This window comes from Amblyomma maculatum, chromosome 9 (assembly GCF_055883805.1).
Source record: "Amblyomma maculatum isolate TAMU_Amacu chromosome 9, ASM5588380v1, whole genome shotgun sequence".
NCBI lineage: Eukaryota > Metazoa > Arthropoda > Arachnida > Ixodida > Ixodidae > Amblyomma > Amblyomma maculatum.
The window spans coordinates 23,652,034-23,675,484 of NC_139352.1; the positions used below are offsets into that span (position 1 = coordinate 23,652,034).

The following is a 23,451-nucleotide window of genomic DNA, read 5'->3' on the forward strand; positions in this document are numbered from 1 at the left end:
TATCATGTCGTCAGGTTTCATTCTGTAACGTATATTTCTACCATATCTACAATACAACAGGCATATTTCGATTTTTTAAGTCAAAGAGAAAACAGTGTTCTGCACTATAGCAAATTTTCAAGGTGCGTCTAGTATCGATGACACCAGCTGGAGAAGTGGCGGTGCGAGCGTAGCCCAGAGACAACACTTTACCAATCGACCAGGCTCATCACCCAGTGGCCAAATGTTTTTGCCGGAATATCACAGTTAGAGATGCTTCATCTTTACAGCCTTTTCTTCCTTATCAAGTAGTGCTGTCTGCAAATATAGAAGGACAAATATTAATGCTACAGCGGTAAAGATAGCGTTCAGCAAAAATCCGGGGTCTGCGGCTGTCCGCCGGCGTCGGAATTGTGAGCTAAAAATCATGAGCATGCGCTGGCTGGTGGTAGCTGGCTACCGACATGGCCGAGCACTAACTGGACGTAGAGTTGCCTGATATTACGTATGGCAGGAGGTGCTAATTCTAGTCTCTCCTTTCCTATGGGAGGGTGATATCAGAATGAGCTTGCCAAAGACCCTTGCATTCACGTTACCCCTAGGCCTCACAACACGTTCGCACGGCTTTGTTAAAGCGGGGATTTATATATGGGCTGCAGCCTACGCTATCGCATCATACCCTTAAATGCGGAACTTAAGTATTCGCCATATTTCTTTTTGGAAATGCAGTTTCACAAAAAATAGAGCACAGAATGACTATCTTCTTTGTGCTGGCATACTGGTGCCTTCTAATTTTACTGAGCTGATTTAGTAGAGATCCGCGCTGTTCCCCCGAAATACAAGCCCAAGTTCTCACTTATATTTATGAAGAAATTGTTGAAAACACTGGTAATCCCAACCATGACTCGTAAGGTAGTAGCCCACTCGGCCGCCACCTAAGCAGGACCATGCGTTTCTAAGCAAAATTTCTGACGTTGCGAAGCGCCAATATTCGGCTTGACATTGTGTGGCAGAGTCTTCAAAAGAAAACGTCAGTTAAATTCTGAGTGTGTTTACCTTAGATAAGCCTCGTGCTCTTATTTTACTAAACATCTATTGAACAGGGCGGAAGCGCCCAAGACAGGTTTGAGCCGATAGGAATGATCACATTATCATTTAAATCCCTTCTTATGCCCGCCCTCAGAAACAGTCGCCAAAGTCTCAAAATAAGACCTAGGCAAGGCTTAGCAGCTTTATTTTAAGCAATACATAGCAACATAGCGTCGAGATTTCTGCACGTCTGATTAAACTGAGCTTTTTAAACTCCGGCGAATCGAAAGAAATGCGTATGTAGAATACGTAGAAATATGTAGAAATATGTAGAAATATGTACTAGAGAACCAAAAACGAAAACTTTATTTACATCCTGAAGAAATTAGCTCCTTTATTTGCATCTCCATTGTAGTTAAGCGTGCATAAGTACCGTCCTGGCTGCGTATTTATAACATTTTCTTTTTAATTTCACAGGCACTCAATGCTACTGATGCGATGTGAAATGTGTCACCAAATGGGTTGTGATCTCGTAAACGCATTGCTGCTCGGTTTGCTCTTTGAGCAGCAACACATTCTAACGCTTGCGCCTGGGTGTAGGCGGGCGTCGTTCTATAAGTAGGCGGTGCAGAGAGAAGGTGGCTTCTATGTGCTGCTTCTAGAGGGAGGAGACTTCGCTCTCTCAGCCTATAAATAGATATAGAGGCCGCCACTTTCATACGTTTATAATATAAGATCGCTGAAGCAGTAATAAAAAAAACGCATTACACGAGAATACAGGCACGTCCTGGCTGCTACCATATGCTATTTTGTGAGTAATGACTATATTGTAATTATTCACAAGAATAATAGAAATTGAGGGAGTGTCGCACCTCGCACACTGCCAGGTTTAAGCACTGACATATAGAAACTCTCCTAAAAAAAAGCCCGCATTCGAGACACGTTGCAAACACCTGTTTCACACGCTTTAGTCCATCTGTGAGTCCTGGAAAGGAAGCCCCAAGGGCAGGCGAACTTGCTGTGGAAAGCATCTTATTGCGAAGTCGGAAAGCATAGAATGACGAAGTGTTAGAGAAGAATTGTAAAACATATACACAAGTCGAAAATATTCAGAGTAATGACACTTCAGCAGCTACGGTGCTTTGAATGTGTATAGCTGATTACGTTAGAACACAGCTGATTGAACGAAAATCATTAAATAGCATTTAAGCATTCCATCATTACTTTGCATCTACAGCGTTAGGAGGTCGAGTTATTGACCGATTGAGCGGGTATCCCGACCACGGCGGCAACGTTTTGATGAACGCGAATTTCAAGGAGAGGGGCTGGTTGGCTTAATGATTTGAGTGTTCGAGTCCCAGTTGATGGATATTATCCGGATGCATTCATCACAACATTCCTCATAACCTTAGTTGCTTTTAGGTGCTAAACCCCATAAGCCCATGAATTAATGTTTTGACTACGTTCGGTCATCTACTTGCCTTTCTGGTTAGCTTACATTTGCAGCACCTCGCCCCCGCACAGCTTGTTGTCCAAGCTTATTCTCATAATAACGATGAATCTTAATTCAAATGCGAAACCAACAGAAAATTTGATTTCTGTGTAGGCCCTTGACTGCTGCAAGATAGACGCTAATGTGTAAATAATCTCTATAAAGAAACCTATTCCAGCAACCTCCAGAATTAGCCTTAATACATTTACAGATTCTCGATATTATAAGATAGACTGGGGGAATGTGCAAAAACTAGCTTACCGCTATAAGTTGGTTTTTAACTTTATTTATAAGCTGCAGAAATGAAATTATGTCGTTTGCTTATCTTCATGACAAAAACTTTATTTATTTTGTTCGCAAATGTTCAGAAGTAATAATTCATTGCTAGTACAGGTTTATTAGGGAAACGAATGGACACTGCAATAGTACAGAATTGTTTCTAAAGTTCTGGTTTAACTTAACGAAGGCTCTATACAGTCGCAAAATGTAAAAATGCATATTTACTATTTATCGATAGCATTTTCTTTGAAATTGAAAACAAAAATGGTGCCTGTAGACGGGAAGGCACAAACAGAAGAATATTTTAGAAGCTACATTATTGGTTTAGCCTTTTTTCTATAGCCGTCTCGAAATCTTGGCTCTACTTTCATACACACGCGCACTAAATTTCGTTACCACATATAAAGTGAGGGTGTTGTTACTGCTTTCTGCTGGTCCTCGCAAAGACTGCTAGGCTCAGAATGTTTTGAAGCACAGGCCAAAGCTTTAGAAATAGGGCCTTCGTCATGTTTGCACAACACTCGAGGCTCCATTTCAGCGTCAGCCCCAACGGGCTCTTACCTTCTTAGTGCACCGAACACGCTTGCTTGGAAATTATTGAGTCTTATACCCTCTGTGCCGCATCGTTACTCAGACCCTCTCCGAAATATAGGCAGGTAGAGAGGGTGAATACTGAATACATAACGAAGCAAGCTGATATAAAATGTCTTCAAGGATGGCCGTCTTTAGGTTGGGCCATTTGCTAAACTCTACTTTGAAAGACAAGCGTACTTTGGATAGTCTTGAATGTTTCTATACAGTAGAAGGTCTCTTCTGGCATCATGTTCCAGCTAATAGGTGCTCTTATTTGTTTTGTATTTGGAAATTACCACTCCTTTGAGAGGTAACGCGGGAAGCATTATAGCTCCATTCAATTTTTGCCCCATGCTTTATATTTTTAGCAGTTGGCATGGCGAATCGGATTTCTGTGGCACTATATAACATGTCGGTATAAAAGATATATATATATATATATATATATATATATATATATATATATATATATATATATATATATAGAATATAGAAGGGCAAATATATAGAATATAGAAGGGCTATATATATATATATATATATATATATATATATATATATATATGGCCAATTTATTGTTTTAAGAAGTAGGCAGGGCGCCTCTTTATGCAAGTGGCTTTATGTAAAATGGCACAGGAAATTGAATTCGCTTCGAGTTATTGATCAGCTTGAGTGTCCCTCAGTCTCTCCATAATGGCTAGGCCACCACTCTGCACGGCGCTCTAGAGGGTAGTGAATCAAATTTAGCGCGAATTGGTCGGCCTTCTTGAGCTGCGCTTCAAAAATTGGAGGGAGAATTGCTGCTGGCTGGCGTTTGGTTATCGGTCCTTGCGTGAAAATATATTCATCCACTTTCTGTGCCCAGTTTCTTCGATCTGAGCTTTCCTGATTCAATGGATTTGAACTCATATTGACCTAATAAATTTACCCTTGGCTTCACTCTGCCATCAAGCTTATAGGATGACCGAAATTGCATTTGCTACTGCACAGATAGGCCTGCCAAGACCAGTGCTGCATAAGGGTCGTGCAATATGATTTTCTGCTGACTGCCGAGCTTCTGCGCAAGAGGTGTTGCAATATTCGTTTAGGTGCCTCAAAGGTCTGCATCACAGACTGCGTTGATTGAGGGGGACTGTAATCTGGTTTAAGAGCGATCTGTATTATTTTTATACACGCTACACGCGGCAACACTGAGGGGTCATCAGCTTTGTCTAATGCAGGACATGGAAACAGACAGTGCAGAGTCATAAAACGCGTTCAGATCAGTTATTCTTCTGCACAAACTAGAATTGATGAACTTCTATCAACTTCTGCCCTACAGTGCTTCTGTGTAACACTTTGTTCAGTTTTATTTGTCTGTACTTTTCTGGATTCGCCTACAATTCATGTATCCAATCACGGGGTTCTAATTACTTTAAAATTCAGCGGTAAACCGAGCACCTGGACACTTGCGTTATTCAGGCAGAAGGGGTTCACTTGAAAAGAGAAAACGTCTTGCGAAAGCAGAATAATTCCAGAGCAACGCCATTAAATTACTGCATGCGTCATTGGTGGAGTTTTTATCTGTTAAGCCTGAAAATTATCCGCATCGGTGAATATTATTTCGTGTTGTAGTATTGTCAAACAGCCATGCCTAGAAATGAAAGCGTTGCGACGGGTACTCCGCAAGCACTATTTGTTGAAAATTGGACAGTCATTCTTTGAGCGAAGCAAAATACGACGTTCCCCCTCCCTCCTACCGGTAGCTTCAAGATGACTTTGTATAGATTTGGCTTTGGAAATCAATACCATTGCATTAAGGTCCATTTCCATTACAGGCCGCCAGAAAATATTGTCATAGTGTTTAAGCGTTCGGTCGTACGTATCCTTAGCAAGCACTATCCTTCTGTCGCCCAGCAATGACGAGCATTTCTCACCTTCTCCTTCAGTTTATCATGTACCACGATGACAATTTGGTTGTAATTATCCTTTTCCTCAACGTTTACTTTGATATTGGCCGTAAATTACTGCGGCCCTGCCAGTTTATGAATGAACTGCACCTCAACGCAAGTAAATATCTGCAGTTTCTGATATATGGGGTGTTACGCTTCGAAAGCAAGAAGCAAGAAGAATAACATAAACAGATTTAATGCAACAATCGTGCAACAACCGATAAGAAAGCGCGCGAGCCACTGTGAACTGTGCGCGCAAAAGGTGGAGGCAAAGTCCCGACAAGTGGCCAGGCCTCTACGTTCAAGCCCACGTTAATGGTGCTGCTGAAGTGGAAAAGCTGCTGCAAAGGTGGAACGCCCGGAAGGAAGTGAGAGCGGCACGAGAGGGACGATGGCGACGACTGGTGTGAAGGTGAGAGGGCAGAGTGTTAAGTAAAAATGAAAGGAAAAAAAAATGTGCCATAGCTAGTTGAATGGCGAACGCGTGGGCTGATGGCTAAAGGCTTCGGGCTCCACTGGCATCCAGGCTTTGTTTGCTGAATCGACCGTTGCTGAATAGGCTGGATTTTTTATTTTTATCAGCCATACACCAAATTTATCAGGCTAAGGCTTTCTTCTATTCTTGTGTCTGTTGTGCAGGGCTGCCATTCCACTCTCGTCGTCTCGAGTGGCATTTCACCGTCTCTTAGCGAGCCTTGTTTGCTGAAGGTGGAAGAGAAAATAAGAAGCGCTGCTTTCAGGGGCACCACGAAGGCTGTCAATACCTTGCCCATGTGCCTGCGAGTACACATACACTTTTGCTAAAAGTACACTACTAAAAGTACACTCATAAAAAGTAAGTTTATGGTAAATATCACACATGCGCATGTGCAATTTTCCAAACGAGCAGAGGAAAAAGCAAGTGTGAGAAACTCGATAGGGACGTGACTGTACACCGCCATGTTTGTCGTATCACAACGAGGAAGACGGGAGGGGGGGGGGGGGGGGTATAAATGCTCTATGTCATGGAGGCAGGAAAGAACTTAGGAGAGGCCCCGACGTCACGTTTTTGAAGCCGGCGCTGCCGCGCCGCGACCGGACGCTGTAACGCCTCTCCTCCTTCCTTACCCTCCGCATTTTCTTTCTCCGCGACGCTCACGTACCTCGGGCCCTTAGCAACGCTGTTGCTAGTGTCCCGAGTGCTCATAGCAACAGCGATGCCGTTGCTAATGGCCCGACTTGGTTAATTCTAAATTTTGACGTCACTTCCGTCATACTTTCTCCAATGCATTGGGAATGGCAAGGGCCTCTCCTTAGTTGTTTCCTTCCTCCATGCTTTATGTGGAGGCCCGGGCCCGCTTTCTCTTTATTTCGATTGCATTATTGAACTCTTGAGAGTTCAAATAAAAATGGATAGAATAAATAGGGGGCAGAGAAATCTGGTGCTAGTTTAAGTCAGGCCTTAAAAAAGGTTTGCGAGGCTCTGGGCGCTTGAAATTTGTTTTGGTTTTGTTTTCTTAGCCAAGTAGCGTTGTCGCCTTACGCTAATCTTTTGGAACTAAATTGAATTAATTTAAGTGATAGCCAGGCACGAAAGACATACCGGAGAGGGAAAATGAAGTGGGCAGTTTCTCTCGTCTATATGTCCGCGCCGCACACGTGTAATAAGCTTCTTATGTGAAATGAAGTAGGAGACCATGTTTTCTCTTTTACGTACATTAGCTTTTTGCCCATTAGAGAACATTTGTTTCGAAAAGTGCACTCCATGTTTCGACTCGATCTGTGCAGTGACGTGTTCTCCACTCACGAACACATTTTTAATTTATTATTGTCGGAAAACAGATTCAAAGATATGTTCATAAGTGCTGTTCTTGATGCAAAGTGAGCGCTGCAGGCAGCCGCTCTATGTAGGCACGTTAGTGCTGACATTTCCCATCACAAAACAAAGTAATTTTTTCCTCATAATGAAACTAAAACAAAAATGCTTTCAATGGCGGCCGTAGGCTAAGACGTCCCCAAACACAAATGATGATGAATATTACAGGGAAGTGAGCTTATATTCTTAGGACCGTTCTGTGTGCACAAGGCTGCGGTACTGAACTGAGCTGCTTTTGTAACTGTGCTTTTTGTAAAACTCAACTGGGCGTTATATAAGAAAGGAATACAAAGCAGCAGGAGAAGCTAAAAAAGGAAGTTATATGATAATGCCACTATCTGGCAGAACTAGGCATGCAAGAACCTAGAATGTTAAAAGCGACAAGCAGCGAAAAATTCGCTGTAAATAAAAAAAGGCCTGTGTTCATCACCGTCTATCGAGCATACTGAACGATTTCGTAACACCTCCGCCGATGTGGCGTCGGCAGTCGATATTTCTGAGCCTCTGCTCAGGCTTCTTGTCTCGCCTCTAGTTGCCTGCGCAGTTCCTCACGCCGCCTTCGGTGTCAACACAGGGCTTAGAAAGGCGTCTAGGTGAAGGGTCATGATGGATGCTGCTCCGATCGACGATCTGCAATCGATCACCTCCAGACATGTGCAAACACGCGATCAGCCATCCTCGCTTCGCCATTCTTTTATTCATTTTTTCCAAAGCTTCGCTCATTTTTCTGCTCAGCAAGACCATCAATTATTTTAAAGTTCTTTAGGTGCAAGCGAAAAACATTTTTGTTCCTTCTTTAAAATTTTTAACCTCCAAAAGCTGCCAAACTGTGCAAAAACACTTTTATAAACTAGTCCTTACTTCCATTTTATTCGTTTTAAACTGCTAGAAAGAACTGAATGCTTTAAATAATCGATTAAGGAGCACGTGTAATGGCTTTGAACTCAAAGGTTAGCTGATGGGAAAATATCATGAGGATGTTATGTTATACTGCTTTTCAAACGCTGTTTAAAGAATTTGTTTAATGAATGTTTATGCGTCTGTAAGAATAAATGACAGTATCTATCTTAAGCTTCCTGGCTTTATTTCTAGTAATTCGAAAACAAAAGGCGAGGAATAATGAGACGTTTATAGTGACTTGACTTTTTCTTTGTCATGATTAAATTCATTCCTTTTTATAGGAAGTTTCATTTTTTGCAGCTGAGATTGTTTCACAGTACTAAAGCTGCCCTTATGAATTTTGCTGCGATCTAATGTTCGCTCATTTGTGTGAAACAACACAAAGCTAATACATTCACACTAAGGAAAGAAATATTATTAAGTAACATTTTTCGTACATTGTGTCGCTCATAGTACTGTAATGTCAGTGAACAAAATGTGTAATACTATGTCAGGCTAAGTAGAGGGTCAACATCAGGTAGTAGCAAATATGCCATTTTCACCTGGAACAGCACTTTGTAATCTGGAAAACTTTCTAACAGTGAATGACCCATTGCGACTCGAAATTGCTATTTGTACTGCTACGAGAGCTGACTGATTTTTTAAATCTCCCGAGTACCGTTATTTAACCACCTGCTTGTATAATTACCGCTGAAATACGAGGAAGCCATCATGGCGAGCGTAATGAAGTATGCGAAAGCCTTATAAATGAAACAGTTCCATATGGACGACCGAGATAGAAGCTATAGAGGAGATAGAGCAAGTTCAGAACCAGGAGTGCTTAACGGCATTCACGCTCTCATGCTCTTGTCAGGCGGCAGGTGAAGCGATTTGTTATCACTTCAGTCATCTAATCGGCTTCTGTGTACAGGCTGCACGCGTGGTAACATTGCACAGTGTTTTTTTCTAGTATGTGCTTATATGGACACGCGCGTGCATAGATAGCATCGTCAATGTGTGAAGCTGTACGTGAGCCCTGGGTCTTCCATGGCTTTGCGCAGTTGAAAGGCGAGCATGCTTTACATTAAGCTGAAAATGCCCGGGAAGTGTCACATGCATGGACCATCTTCTCGTATTTCGTTTCTCAAAGAAAAAGATTTCCCAGCGTTAGTCATTATGCGTGCACAACTTTAGGCGATTCCACGCTAGGCAGGCCCCTCGAGTAGAAACCACTCATCAATCGATGTGAGTTCGATCACGACTATCCATACAATCTCTGCTGATAGCAACGGCCAGCAGGAGGGAGATGGCGGTCCCCTGTTGGAAGGAAGGTACTCTGATCATCTCCCGCCTACAAACCCCAAGAAGAAATTAACGATTGTAAAAATTGCAACTACCACAACAGTCAATGGTGGCCTGCGATCGGTATCAGTGTGTAAGTACGTGATATCTGGCAGCAGAGTGCGTCGTTTGTTGACCAAACCGCGTCAGATTTTTCGCTCAGATATGGTGTCGAACGAAATACATTAAAGAACGGCTGCTTGCGATGTTATGACGCCCCTAGAAGCTTTTTTGCACAGTTGAGAGCTGCACGTAAAGCGCCGAATACAACGCGCACGCGTCACCACCACCGAGGTATGCCTGCGTAAGTGAGATGAGACGCCTGTTCTGCCGTATGTAGCCGCCCCTCATAGCTTCATAATGACTGTATGAATTCAAAGAACCTACTTCTACCATACGTACGTACGTACGTATGTACGTACATGCAATCAGGCTCCAGGCTCACACAACGCTGCGACGAACATTCACCTTTCGGTGGGCTGCGATACAGAGAGGCGGCTGAAGCAGTCTACACTTACACGCTGCCATGTCACAGAGAACACGAACGCTCACGGGCACCGACGGTTAGGTTCTTTTTCTGGCCGAGTTTACGGTTTTTCTAAATTATTTCTCTAAGTGGTCGCTGCGCTCCATCGAAATGTCTCATAAATTGACCACACCGCTGTTTATATTTCGCGGATTCTTTCAATGCCGAAAGGTATGAGGATTTCATTACCCAACTTCACTTTACAGTCCCTTTGAAGGAATGGTCGCACCACATTTTTTTTTTTTTTGTCCTATAGAATAGCCGAGAGCTCTTTGCTAATATTCATATTTTGGACATCACGATTTCTGCCCCGCCTGGAGATGCAAAGGTACCGCCATACATTTTTCCTAATCGTTCTGTAATCGGAACATAATAATATATACGAGTGGCTCAGCTTTTCGCTTGCTGCCACTTCTCCCTTTTCTCTCTTTCTCTCTTTATTTCTACCGTCGACCTCTTCATATTTTTATTTCTTTCTAATTCCTTTCTTTTAGAAAGCAAGCGTTAATTTATTCGCCCAATAATTTATTTTTGTGATTGCACCTTGTTTTGAAGATTCGACTATCTCTTCTTGATTTACTTGTCACTGGTATCTCTGTAAGATAGTTTAGCAAATGTCTTTTCTTATCGGCGCAATCTCTCTTTACTATTAGGTTGAGTTATCTCCGACAGTTCATTAAGTAAATTGCTTCCCTGCAGCGGAGCTTTTATCATGCGCGGCTTCCGCCCACTGGAACTTGCTGGCTTTCTTGCAATTGACTTCGCTTTTCGCACTCAAGGCTTCTCTTTCCCGTTTTCGTATTTCCCGCTGTTTCAAGCTCTCCTTTTCTTCTTTTTTTTTTTGTCACGGCGTGCGCATTGCCCTACCCCTGGTTATTCTTCCTTCGTCTCTCCCTTTGACTGCTTACGTCCCCGCTTCTTGCGTAAACCTCAGAATGAGACTCAGTACAAAAAAAAAAAAAAAAAGCAATCCAAGAGAGAAACAGCGGCGGAGTTACAACGCGTTGAAATGGGACACACGGTGGCAGAGAGCTTTTACTCCCCACTCCGAAAACGAGCTTCTGTCGCCCTCTGGGTCCCGCGAACACCACAGGCGTCTCGCAAACGTCTTCCGGGGTTCCTTTCCCTTACGCACTGCTTCAGGCTCTCACGTTGCTGCTTATTTTGCTTTTTGTATGTATACGTCAGTTATTGCTGCAAGTTTATGGCTTTTCGTCGCCATTTTGTTTCTGCTTTTGCACTGCAATGAGTATAGCGCAGCCAAGCCAAGTCAGGTTGTTCTGCTGCCCGCTTTCTGCATTCTGGCCATTCTCATTTCTAGCTTACCTTTTATTAAATCTTATTTTTCTGTTTTTCCTTTGCTTTGTGTCCATGTCGCTCCAACAATTTTCCTCTTCCATGTCATTCTTCTCGTAGTTCCCTCTCTTAGGCTCCTCCTGCGGGCTCTTTGGCCCTGCTGGAGTCGATACAAAGCATTCAAGCCATTTCTTGCTTTCACTGGACGTCAGCATTTTAACTCCGTTCCATCCATTGCTTTACATCGTCTTCGAGCACAATGTCCTCTACCACTGTTAGCCTTTTTTTCGTTGCTCACTGAATTCGAGCGTGCTTTCTTTCTTTCTTTTCATCACGCGGTCTTCTTTTTTCCTTCCTTCCTTCCTTCCTTCCTTCCTTCCTTCCTTCCTTCCTTCCTTCCTTCCTTCCTTCCTTCCTTCCTTCCTTCCTTCCTTCCTTCCTTCCTTCCTTCCTTCCTTCCTTCCTTCCTTCCTTCCTTCCTTCCTTCCTTCCTTCCTTCCCTTTTTCTTTATTTCCTTCCTTCCTTCCTTCCTTCCTTCCTTCCTTCCTTCCTTCCTTCCTTCCTTCCTTCCTTCCTTCCTTCCTTCCTTCCTTCCTTCCTTCCTTTTTTTCTTTATTTCCTTCCTTCCTTTTTTTCTTTATTTCCTTCCTTCCTTCATTCCTTCCTTCCTTCCTTTTTTTCTTTATTTCTTTCCTTCCTTCCTTCCTTCTTTTTTCTTTATTTCTTTCCTTCCTTCCTTCCTTCCATCCTTCCTTTTTTCCTTCTTTCCTTCCTTCCTTCCTTCCTTCATTCCTTCATTCCTTCCTTCCTTCCGAAAACGAAAGAGTGGATTTCTAAATAAATGTGAACCAACCTTATGAATACCATAAGATAATTTCGTGAACATATTGATTTCACTTCTCAGAGCTTCCGAAGCGTAACAACATTGTGATTCGCAGCGTAGTATGAAAAAAGCTTACCTAGAGCCTCTCGTAGGCAACCTACTAATTGCCGGCTGTTGCGTTCCAATGCTTAAAAAGTGTTGATCAGAAGAAAAAAAAAATATTTTGGACATGTGTGTGTGCTTGCGTGCGTGTGTGCGTTCGAGAAAGAGGTAGTGAGCAATGGGGGGGGGGGGGGGGGGGGAAGACAGTCGGAACAATCGCCAAAAACGCCTCCTTCCGTCGATGCGAATGCTTTCTGCAAGATATAGGTGAAGGTAAGCATCTGCAGCGAAATGTAATCATTTATGCAACGAGTACAGATATTTAAGTTTCTATTTCAGTCATTTTATATGAATGACCTATCAAGTCGTCTCTCATCTTTTCATTTTGTGAATTCTTGCATCGGCGTACAATCACCCCTTTTTGTAATGGCAGCATAGCTCATCGCGGTCGGCACTAGCTTTCAAGGGCTTACTGCATAGCTTCTGCTCCCCTATTTTCCACTTTTATCGCAATAGTATTCAAAACTATGAATCTGTGGTTTGATACGTCCATCATTTTAATTTTCGAGCGTGGAGTAAAGGTAACGACTTATCCCGGTGGTCTTGATCCTTCTCTTCCGTCACCTTTGAAGTGTGCTGCCGCCCTCGGAGAAATCTCAAACTATTTGCCTTGTTCTTACTTCGTTCCTCCTGCATCGCTTCCATTTCCCGTCGAAAATCAAACTTAATGCTTGGAGCTTCCTTCTCTGCATGCTCCTTTATCTCACACATAAAAGAGGAGCACTTTCACGCCTCTCTCCTGCTCCTAGAAGTCTCAACATTCAACTCTCTTTTTACATCTTCCTTCGTGATTGTTCTTTTCAAGATCCAAGATTTTGCTTCTCCTTTTACTGCTCCCCGAAAGCATCGTTTTTTTATCCTTTCACATGATTACAGCTCATCCTCTAAACTATAGATATCGCTCCCCGAAGAGCTCCGTTTTGAGTGAAATTCATCCCCATTCTTTGCTGCAGCTTACCCCTTTTTGATTGCGTTCCGCTTTTCCCATTACTCTTGTATCCTTGTCTTCCCTATATATATCAGGCGTCGTTCATCTTTGGGTGTGCGTTTAGTTATCCAAAAAACGCAAACTTTCGGGAGACTGTCGTGATGGATTCGTGCGCTAAATTACATTCTTTCATCATCCCGAGCTGGGTCATATGAGGGTGCAGCATTGTTTACACGTTGTTTTGTTGTAATAAGCTTCTGCGTTTAAACATGCCTGTTAACGTGCGTGTGCGTTAGTATGCTGGTCTGATAAAACTGGCTTGAAGGCTTAGTATTCGTTATCGTTTGATCTCGAAGGAAGAGAAGACGCCGCTTTTCGTCCTCAGAAGGGGGTTGTTCTCCAAGGAAGTCTTTGCGCGGCGTTGTTTTTTTATTCGGCTTTTCGACGACGTGGCCACTTGATGGAAGTCCTCGTTACGAACTTTTTTCAGTTGGATATTTCTCACCTGCAAATGTTGTAGAGTCAGCAGCCGAACGTTGAGTTGAGTTGAGATCAGTTGTTGTATGGTGCAGGTGGAATTAGCCTTTATTATTCTGGCAAAAATTGCTCCACCGTAGTGTCACTAATGTGTTAAGAAAATCTCCTAATATATGTAAAATCTGCCCCACTATGCGCACAGTCACCTATAACAGTATAACAGTACATATTCCACTCCAGCAGCCACCATCTATGCACACATTGACTCACAGTATAACATAGTCCAATCCAGAAGTCACCATTTACGCACACATTCACTCATAGTAGAACATAGTCCATTCCAGCTGTCACCATCTAGAGTCAAGACCAGTGTCATGCAGAAATTCCTTCCATTCCTTTTTTTTTTTAATACTACGCTCTAGCACGCACCGCATGTTTTAGGAGCAATAATTTGTCATCCTTATCTTGCATCCTTCATGATCGGCTTTTAATCACTTTCTCTGTAAACGACTGCTATTGTTAGGCAGTCATTATTAATGTTTTCCGGCTTCTTTGCACTGGCTCCTTGCTTGTGCTGCCACGAAAAGCTGCGCTGGTGACATTATTTTCTCTCTTTAGATTGTTTCAATTTATGTTAAATGCCCTGAGGCAGCAAAGCTAGTATTAAACATTTTGACAGCGTGGAATTAAGGCTTCAAATGTATAAAGAAAGGAAAAGCGGAATTCGTGGCAAATTGTGACGTCCGAAGCTGCCAGTAGCAATACTGAGTCAGAGGCTGTAGTGATGGCTGAGTGGTGCTAGATATCGTTTTGCTGTTTTATTTCTCTTTTCGTATACGCATTCGAAGCTGGCGCGTTTTTCTATAGAAGCTCTCCCTTTATCCTTTGCATTTTAATCTAATTCGTTCTTATGCAAGCTGCCAGGCAGAGAGGTACTGACCGGAAAAGTCGTTTCCGGCATGTCGTTTTAGAAAAGCATGGCTACGCTTTGCTTTCAAAGGCAGGATAATAAGGTCTCGAACCGGAAAAAAAATCGAAGCTAAGAAGTTCGAACGAAGACTGTGAAACAACGGGGCCGATCGTAAGACATAGGATAGGAATCGAACATTCGGCGGACGTGTTTCAGTGTGATAGGAAATAGCGTCGTGCGAGCCAGGCTCTTCACGATGTACGACTGCGGAAGCTCGCCCTAGAACGGGACGCCGATGACAACGAGAGAAATAGCAAAGAACGTATTCTACGTCGACGAATACGAAGCGAGCTGAAGTGAGTCACCGGAAACACAAGGACGTAAAAAATATACAGAAGACTGTACTGGGAAGCAGAAAAGCAGTCGAAAGGCACCTGAAAGCGGCAATATAAGAATCGCAGTGCTCTGCTTTTGGAAGATACGCAACAAGATCAAGAACAGTGTAAGCAACACTAAACAAAACAATGAATACGATCAGCGAAGCGAACACAAAGCGTATCGAACGTGAAACGCAAACGCGACTTCAAGAGGCAGCTTCGGCGTCGTCGCTCCGCCGAGGTAGCGAAACGCGTTGAGCCCCGACTATTTTCCACGCCGAATCCGGCTTCCGTTTCACACTGCTCCAGAGCGCAGATCGCTAAAATATCTTGTTTACAGAGGCAAGTTACCGTTCTTCTGCGTCCTGGAAGAAGGTGGCCATGCGTTCACTAAGCTAAGAAAACTGCCGCAGAAACGATCAATGGGCGCTGTCTGTTATTCTTGCTCGTCTTCTTTGTCCATCCTTCCTCTTTGATCATTTGCACAGTCGGACTCTTTTCCTATCACCAGGGAGTGCAAGTTGCTTTTACTTCAGTTTATTTAACAATTGTATATCTCTATTTTGATTATTTTGTTTCGCCCTAAATTTGGCTCTTTAATTCATTTTCCATTTTGGCACTCACTCTTTATTCCTGGATTCAAATATCCCCTTAAAAGCCTTGCTTTTACCCTTGAACGCTTTGAGTGTTCTTTCCGCTTGATGTCGATTTTTTTCTGAAATTGCACTTCACTAGGACAGAATCAGCGCTTGTGGGTTTCTGTCAGATATACATGCCCCCTTTTCACTCTCGTATATTCTTGGTACTCTCATGGCAGGTGTCCCCAGCGAAGAACTGAAGATCTGCCCTTGATATTGAACTGAAAGAGAAACAGGTGCTTTTCTTGTCAATTACCTCGAAGAGCGCTTGGAAACAATGACGCAGCTAAGAATGCAGCACGCGAGAAAAGACAATTGATCACTCTTTTAAAACCGGTACCTACAAATATTCTAGGAGAGGGCATCATGTAGTCAATCACATTTCTTTCTTTATTTCCTTAACAGCTCAAATTGTAAGGAGGATACAAATTCAAATGAGTTGTGAAATTTAAAGTTAAAGTTTAAAGTTCTCCCACAGTGTCAACAGCGTTAAAGACGTGGCGCTTGACAAGACATTGAGGCGCTTCAGGCTCTCACTGGACTGCCCAGGCTTTTTTCAACGGACGACACAGATTTGGTTAATTAAATTGGTGCTCCGTCAATACTTTAGACCAAAGGCCGTAAAATCAGTTCTTTCACTCGACCTTCTGATATCGTATCTACCTCACGTGCTCGCATGGGACAAAACAAACGACGCCGGGTGTTAAAAAAGTGTTTTCGCAATTAAATATTATATTTAACCTCAATGTACGAAGGCAAATATTTCACTTCACTTATGGTTAGAGTACTCCACTCGAAGTCAAATCATGGGGCGGTTTCAGGGCTCCAAGAGTCAGGTGTCATCATCATCATCATCATCATCAGCCTGACTATACCCACTGCAGGGCGAAGGCCTCTCCCATATTTCTTCACTTAACCCGGTTCTGTGCTAGCTGCACCCACTTGACCCCTGCGAACTTCTTAACCTCATCCGCCCACCTAACTTTCTGCCGCCCCCTGCTACTCTTTCCTTCCATTGGAATCCAGTTTGTTACCCTAAGCGACCATCTATTATCCTTTCTTCGCACTACATGTCCTGCCCATGCCCATTTCTTCTTCTTAATTTCCACTAGAATGTCAGTAACTTGAGTTATTTCTCTGACCCAGTCTGCACGCTTCCTATCTCTTAATGTTACCCCTACCATTTTTCATTCCATAGCCCTCTGGGTTGTCCTCAACTTAAGTAGAACCCTCTTGGTTATCCTCCACGTTTCAGCCCCATAGCTGAGTACAGGTAAGATGCAACTGTTGTATACTTTCCTCTTGAGGTATAATTGATTGTAATTTATCATGTGCACAAATAATAATGCTCACATGAATTTGGAGTAAACTTCGCCCGTACCTATACAGTGAAAACTACGCAACCAGTGTTATTGTCATAGTCATTATTTCCATTGGAGCTTTGAACTTTACAACAGAAAAGCCATTCTGCTCAATGCTACCAGACACCTTTTAGGTTCGACATCCCTAATTTTTCTAAGAAAACTTTGCAAGCTCCGGCTTACTCTCTGCCACCCTCAATGACGTTATCCAATTCTCCGTCTCGTCTGGCTATCTCTCATAATATTTACTGTCATTTGCAGGCAAAAAATGGTCAATTGATATTTTTTCTTCATATTCAGCTGAAATCTAATAAATTAATCATTATATTATTCCGCATCAATTTTCTTCCATTCCTCGACGGCATGGCTTGTTTGTTTATTTTTGGTGTAGATCCAAGGATAACTTCCTGCCTGGTTTCCAACTGTCCGTCTAGCTCCAGAAATTTTACCCAGCGAAATATCTTGGTTGTGGCTGCCAAAATGGTTGCGCGTGTTATCGTTTCCTGCAAACTGAATCCTGCCATGAAGCTTGCTTAACGTGTTCACAGCTTCTAAAGCAAGATGCTCTAGTGAAAAGCGATTACAATGAACTGCAGGCACAAATAACCACTTAGTTAGGCTTCGCCGGATTAGCAGTGGATTCTTGAATACTTAATAGCAACACACAAAAATTGCCAGTCTGAGATTTAGTTTTTCATTATAAAACCACCCGCGCCTTTACAAGCACGAAACTATGTCAAACACAAGCTGAAAGCTCATCACAATGCCGTCCTTTTATCCATAAATCATGCGTCTTAGAGGTCACTTCCCTGTCAGCGTAAGGGAACAACGCGTCTTACAGTACCGCCTACACAATATATTTCTGGCCCATTCAATAGCGCATATGAAGCACGTTTTCTCTTCCTTTAAAGATTTCTTTTGCTGTATGTGCTGCCACTTAGGACGTAAACACTGCCAATTAATAAAAAATCTAAAGAGTTCACTGCAGAAAGGTATGGGAAAGCAAAAGAGGTCGCATTCAACGAGGAAGCTGAAATGAGGCCACAGAAAATGTATACCATCAGGAACTCCAGTCGGGAAGTTTTTGTCGTTCTATGCTTCCTTTCTCGCATCAAAAAGCAATTTAGATTTCCGATGACTGAATCTCGAAAGCGGGGTTTTCTTACCTCACTGAAGAAAGCAACCAGCGCTCTCGTGCTGGCTGAAACTCACTTTGTAATATCCATAATTTATTCTAAAAGAAACCCGAAATATTTTCTCTGTCCAACATATCCATTTCTAATGTCCAGACAGAGACAAATGACGACAAGAACTAAACATGAAGCTAGACACAAGTCTACACCACAAATCAGCGAACATACTGCAAATACGCTAGAGGGGGAGGGCACGCATTCATTTGGTCGTCATTGGCGCACCATTTCCGGCAAGCGCACTAAAATGTTTTGTCCAGGTTGGCACTTAAAACAGTGTGCGAAGATCCTCTGAAGTCTGAAACAGACTTTTTAGGCATGGATGCAATTTAAACAGCTATGGAATGAATTCACTTTTCAATGCAATAGCCTTTAAAGAAGCTGCAGCCACTAAGGCCCCATGTGGGTTTAGAAAAAGAAAAAGACGCTCTACAATCACAAGTGTGATAACGAATGACCAAAAATCGAAACCTACACTGTTTTAATAAGAGACACTGCACATATCATACCTTCTGTTGAGGAAATACATAAAAATTCACAATTTACATTCCGAAAAAAAATTAATAATTGGCTGATCGTAATAATATATAGTTCTGAATGACATTGTAAATGAAATTATGCACTGTGTACAATAATTTGATAATAAATAAAGGTACAAACATATACAGCAATCACATGCACAGTGCGTAGTACACGTGTTTTGGAATATATACAGATGTAAACTGACATAGATGTTTACATTATATTTACAAGTACCAAGGTGGACTAAAAACCACCCGGACACGTCCATTCGGCACGGAAACAAAAGGGCGAGACCATTGGCGAAGGAACTGTCGCTCCCCAAGGTAGAAAAGTTCCTCAGCCAGAAAGCTTACTATCTCCTTTCGCATACGCGCCAGGACCGGGAAAATCGCCCGTCGGCGCCGGCTTGAGGCGACAGCCTCACAACGATTGCGCCATAATGCGAACGCGCCAGCTAAAATCAGCAATCGTGCTAAGCGACCGCGAGGACATCTACTATCTATCTGAAATCAATTGATGGAAAGACTTCTGAAACCGGCATGAACTGCCCTCCAAAAGACACGAACAACGACACCTCGGCCATGTGAGGATTATATTCTAGAAGTGGGCAGTTGGGGCACTGCGCTGTCAATGTGAGAATTTGGGCACAGTTGAACTATAGGCAGACAAACTGCTTCACCACTTTGATTTAGGTTGACTCATTCAAATTGGCCTTGTGTGATGTGCAAACCAGCTAAGCACCCTGAATGTCTCTTTTTTGTTTCTGCTACAGTGCCTTTGAATGAAACCAGCCAGTGCATAACATGCGTAACAATGTTTTGAATTTTTACTTAATTGAAACAGTTTAGGCTACAACTGACGATTTCTACAACTAATACTGACTGGGGGAATAAACAATTTTAGGCGATACTTAGGCGATACGTTAGTGACCTCTTCTTTATCTTACTCTGATTGCTGCCAGTTGTCTTCCTTTCCTCCCGTTGCAGACCCTCAGAACGTGCGCACCGTCGTGGTGAACGAGACAACCGTGCGCGTGTGCTGGCAACGGCCCCTCTACGGCAATGTTTCCGGCTACGTGGTCAAATACAGGGCGGTGACTGAAAACGTCACCTCCTTCGTCAACGTCACCACAGGCGCCGCCGACAAATGTGTACCTGTGCATGGCCTCAGGCCCTGGACCGACTACGAGTACCGAGTGTACGCCTGGAACGGCCGAGAGGAAGGCATCGGGAGCCCTGTGGACCGCTTCGTCACACGCATCGACTGTGAGGAATAGTCAAATAGTTATAAATGATTTATTTATTACCATGTTGTAAATTACACAGTTACTCAATTGATGGATGCATGCGTGAAGCAATCAGTCGGACATTTATATATTTTACTTTTTAATAAGCCACAACGTCATTTTTGAATTGATCAATCAGGCTAAGAACGAGAGAGAGATGGCTCCACACTATGAAAAAATACTGAACAAGGCCGTGTGAGGCGAATCCTAAGTTTGCAAGCCGATCCAACGTTTCAACAAAAGGACTTGACTTCGTCCAGGCGAAGGTTCTTGTCAAAATTCTGGCTTGGTTCGGGAACTGAGGCTCCCTGTCAACCATTGTTCAGTGCTCTTTCATAGATTGATCACTGTGTCATGAAATCAGTCAGAATATTGATAGACCGATTTATATCATCAATCATTCAACGCTTAAAATATTCACTAGATTTTTGTGTTTTTTTGCTCCTCACTGCGGAAACAAATTTCATTAGGACTCAAAGGGTCGTAATTTGTCAAATAAGCGCCCACAAGCATAAGCGAGGTGCCCGAAAGATGCGCCTCTGTATAGCCGTTAGTTGTCTGCAACTGTTAATGCTAGATATTTGTATTGGTAAACATAAGGCATATGTTCGTTAAATATCAGTACTCTGGTCGCTTTCAATCAAATTTTTTAGGGATGTTTACTGCTATCTGTCTGATTGTAGCAGTTATGCTATCATTCATGAAGTGATCCGTGTATTTGTCCATGCTGAAGCCAGTATCGCAAATGTCAGTGACAGGAAATACCTGACCCACACCCATAAAGGCTTCATGATGCTTGACCGTGAGTAGTTTTGATAAGTCAGTTCGATACATGCCGTCCATAGTATACCTGTTCGTAGCTGTGGTCGCAAAGCGGGTGATTCATACATTAAAAAGAGCTCCATTGCTTATTCAGTGTTTGTTAGCGCACTGCAGTATTGAAGTGGCCAATTCATACATACACAACATATAAGAGCAACTACGCAGGGGAATAGTTTGGTACAATAAATAGGGGGGGGGGGGGGGGCAGTCTAGAGTTTCCGGTACAATTTCATCCTATGAATCAAAATTGGAAGAATTCGTACGCACTTCTTATGTCTGAAAAATGTCTGCTGTTCGAAACATGTTTCGAGCCTTGCTGCGAGAGTTTTAAATAGAGCGACTTCGGCCGTGCCCATACAAAGTCTCTGACGTGTGCTTAATCAGAATTTAAAGCAGAGTCAAGAGCACCCTTAAACACACACACACACACACACACACACACACACACACACACACACACACACACACACACACACACACACACACACACACACACACACACGCACGCACGCACGCACGCGCACGCGCACACGCACACGCACACGCACACGCACACGCACGCACGCGCACGCACACACACACACACACACACACACACACACACACACACACACACACACACACACACACACACACACACACACACACACACACACACACACACACACACACACACACACACACACACACGCACACACACACACACACACACACAAACACGCACGAGCTGTCAAAAGATTTTCGTTGTATTGGCGGCATTTATCCGGTTTTCCTTTTTTTTTTATAGCATTAGTACATACCTGCCGGCCAACCCTTGCCGTTGCTTTCTGACATCAAGCACACTTCCTCTGCTATGCAGGAGAACAGTGCTCTCCTGTGACTGTTCTTATTTTAAAGATTGATGGCATATGCTTAAAATGATGAATATTGTCGAGAATCTTTTAAGTGATCATGATTTTTTTTTAGCAATAATCATGAACACAGAAAACGAATTTTGATATAATAGTACAAACATGTTTAATTAAGTTAAATTTGCTACGTTGTTGCGTTGTAATAATAAATGAAAATATAGTAAACATGACTGGACAGACCATACATTATCCTTGTCCACCTGCACAAATCTCCCACTCCCAGACTGCCTGCTGAACGTGTGCAAGCACGGTTCGTGTGAGACCATGGGTGAGCTGCCAGGGTACCGGTGCCTGTGCGACCCGGGTTACTACGGCGAGGCATGCGAGTACTTCGACCCGTGCTCAGAGCAGCCGTGCAAGACGTTCGGCTCGTGCGTCAACACCAGCCACGGCGAGTACCGGTGCGACTGCTTCACGGGCTTCTCGGGTCGCAACTGCTCCGACTTCAACCCGTGCCTGCTGAAGCCCTCGGCCTGCCTCCACGATGGTGTGTGCCAGTCGAATGCGTCGCACACCTTCACCTGCCTCTGTGTGGACGGATACTACGGCAAGACGTGCCACCAGTATGACCCATGCTTCTCATCGCCATGCCTACACGGGGCGCGATGCATCAATGAGTCAGATGTCAAGTTCACCTGCCAATGCATGCCAGGATACGCGGGTGAGTCTGAAAACAGGCGTTGGGATCAATGGTTGTTGTAATTTGGAGAATAAATATGTTCTATCTCAACAGCGTGCGCATAACTGGGAACTGGCAAGTCATCATTGTGTACTGCAATTATTTTAAAGTACATTGGTTTAAAGAAGCCGAGAACAGGTTGAACATATTTGTCACACACATACAAAAGAAAAATAGCTGCCTTGAATATTGAGATCATCCCGGCGTCTAGTTCTAGGACGCCTCTATTTTATCAAAGCTTAGTTGCGAAAGCACTACTCAACACGGTCAAAGCCAAGCACGTATAGCACCTCACCTTCAGAGGAACTGAGAGAAGAAAGCTTGCCTAAGCGGAGCGCGTCCGATCTCATTAATGCCTCGTGGGAACAGAGTACAGGACCCTAAGCAATCTCACAACATTCTCAGAGCAATCAACATTCACTACTAAAATATTTCAACTGACGTTATTTAAAGTCTGGATGGCATAAGGCGCTTTGACAGCTTCTGACAGAAATATGTTAAGTAAGCGTTTCCCTGATCGTTTTTAAAGTTGGCGACGCAGACACACACTGAAAAGACGAAACGTATACATGGCACATTTTGTGTATTGATATTCCTTTCCTCTGCCAGTCAGCGAATTATATGTTTCTCCAAAAGAAACATTTTCAAGTCTGCTTTTATTTTTAAATTGTCCGTTGTTAAGCCGATGAGGTAATTATAGACCGCTCAATGTTTTTAAATAACAAGTTTTGAAACACAGATCATTCAGCATTCTTTGGGGGCCATATTTTTAATCTACTTGACCAGCAATGATTATTTTGATAACGTCAGACCGAACACCATTTCTCGTATATGTGTTTTGTATGCAGCTATGCGGTATTTTTACTCTTTAATTTCGGCTCTTAGTTTCAGACTCAATAGTTATGAACTTGTTTGGTCACTACGGGTGCTACAAATCCGCTCCAAGTAGCATCCTCAAGAATAGCTGCGATATGCATTGCTCGTACACTTGATTGTTTCTATACACGTGACCTCCTTTTAATAAAAAAAAGTTCTACCTGTTTCGACTTTATAGAGCTAAAAACATTAAATGTGTTTCAAACTTTCATCATGACAGAATACATATTATATTTAGTCTTTAGCCGAACTTGTGAAAAACCCTCTAATTCCGCAGATTTGACATAAATATTACAAGATCCCGCAAAG

General features: G+C 43.0%; 1 protein-coding gene across 2 annotated transcripts in view; it reads left to right on the forward strand.

Annotated features, from left to right (window-relative positions):
* The window catches only part of LOC146178595 (uncharacterized), a 483,598-nt gene that overhangs the window by 438,086 nt on the left and 22,061 nt on the right, over window positions 1–23,451 (forward strand). For both annotated transcript variants that reach the window (XM_084578394.1, XM_084578393.1), the window contains exons 5-6: window positions 19,556–19,834; window positions 21,811–22,248. In XM_084578394.1, the coding sequence (XP_084434520.1) occupies window positions 19,556–19,834; window positions 21,811–22,248 (717 nt within the window). The remainder of the gene's footprint in view (window positions 1–19,555; window positions 19,835–21,810; window positions 22,249–23,451) is intronic.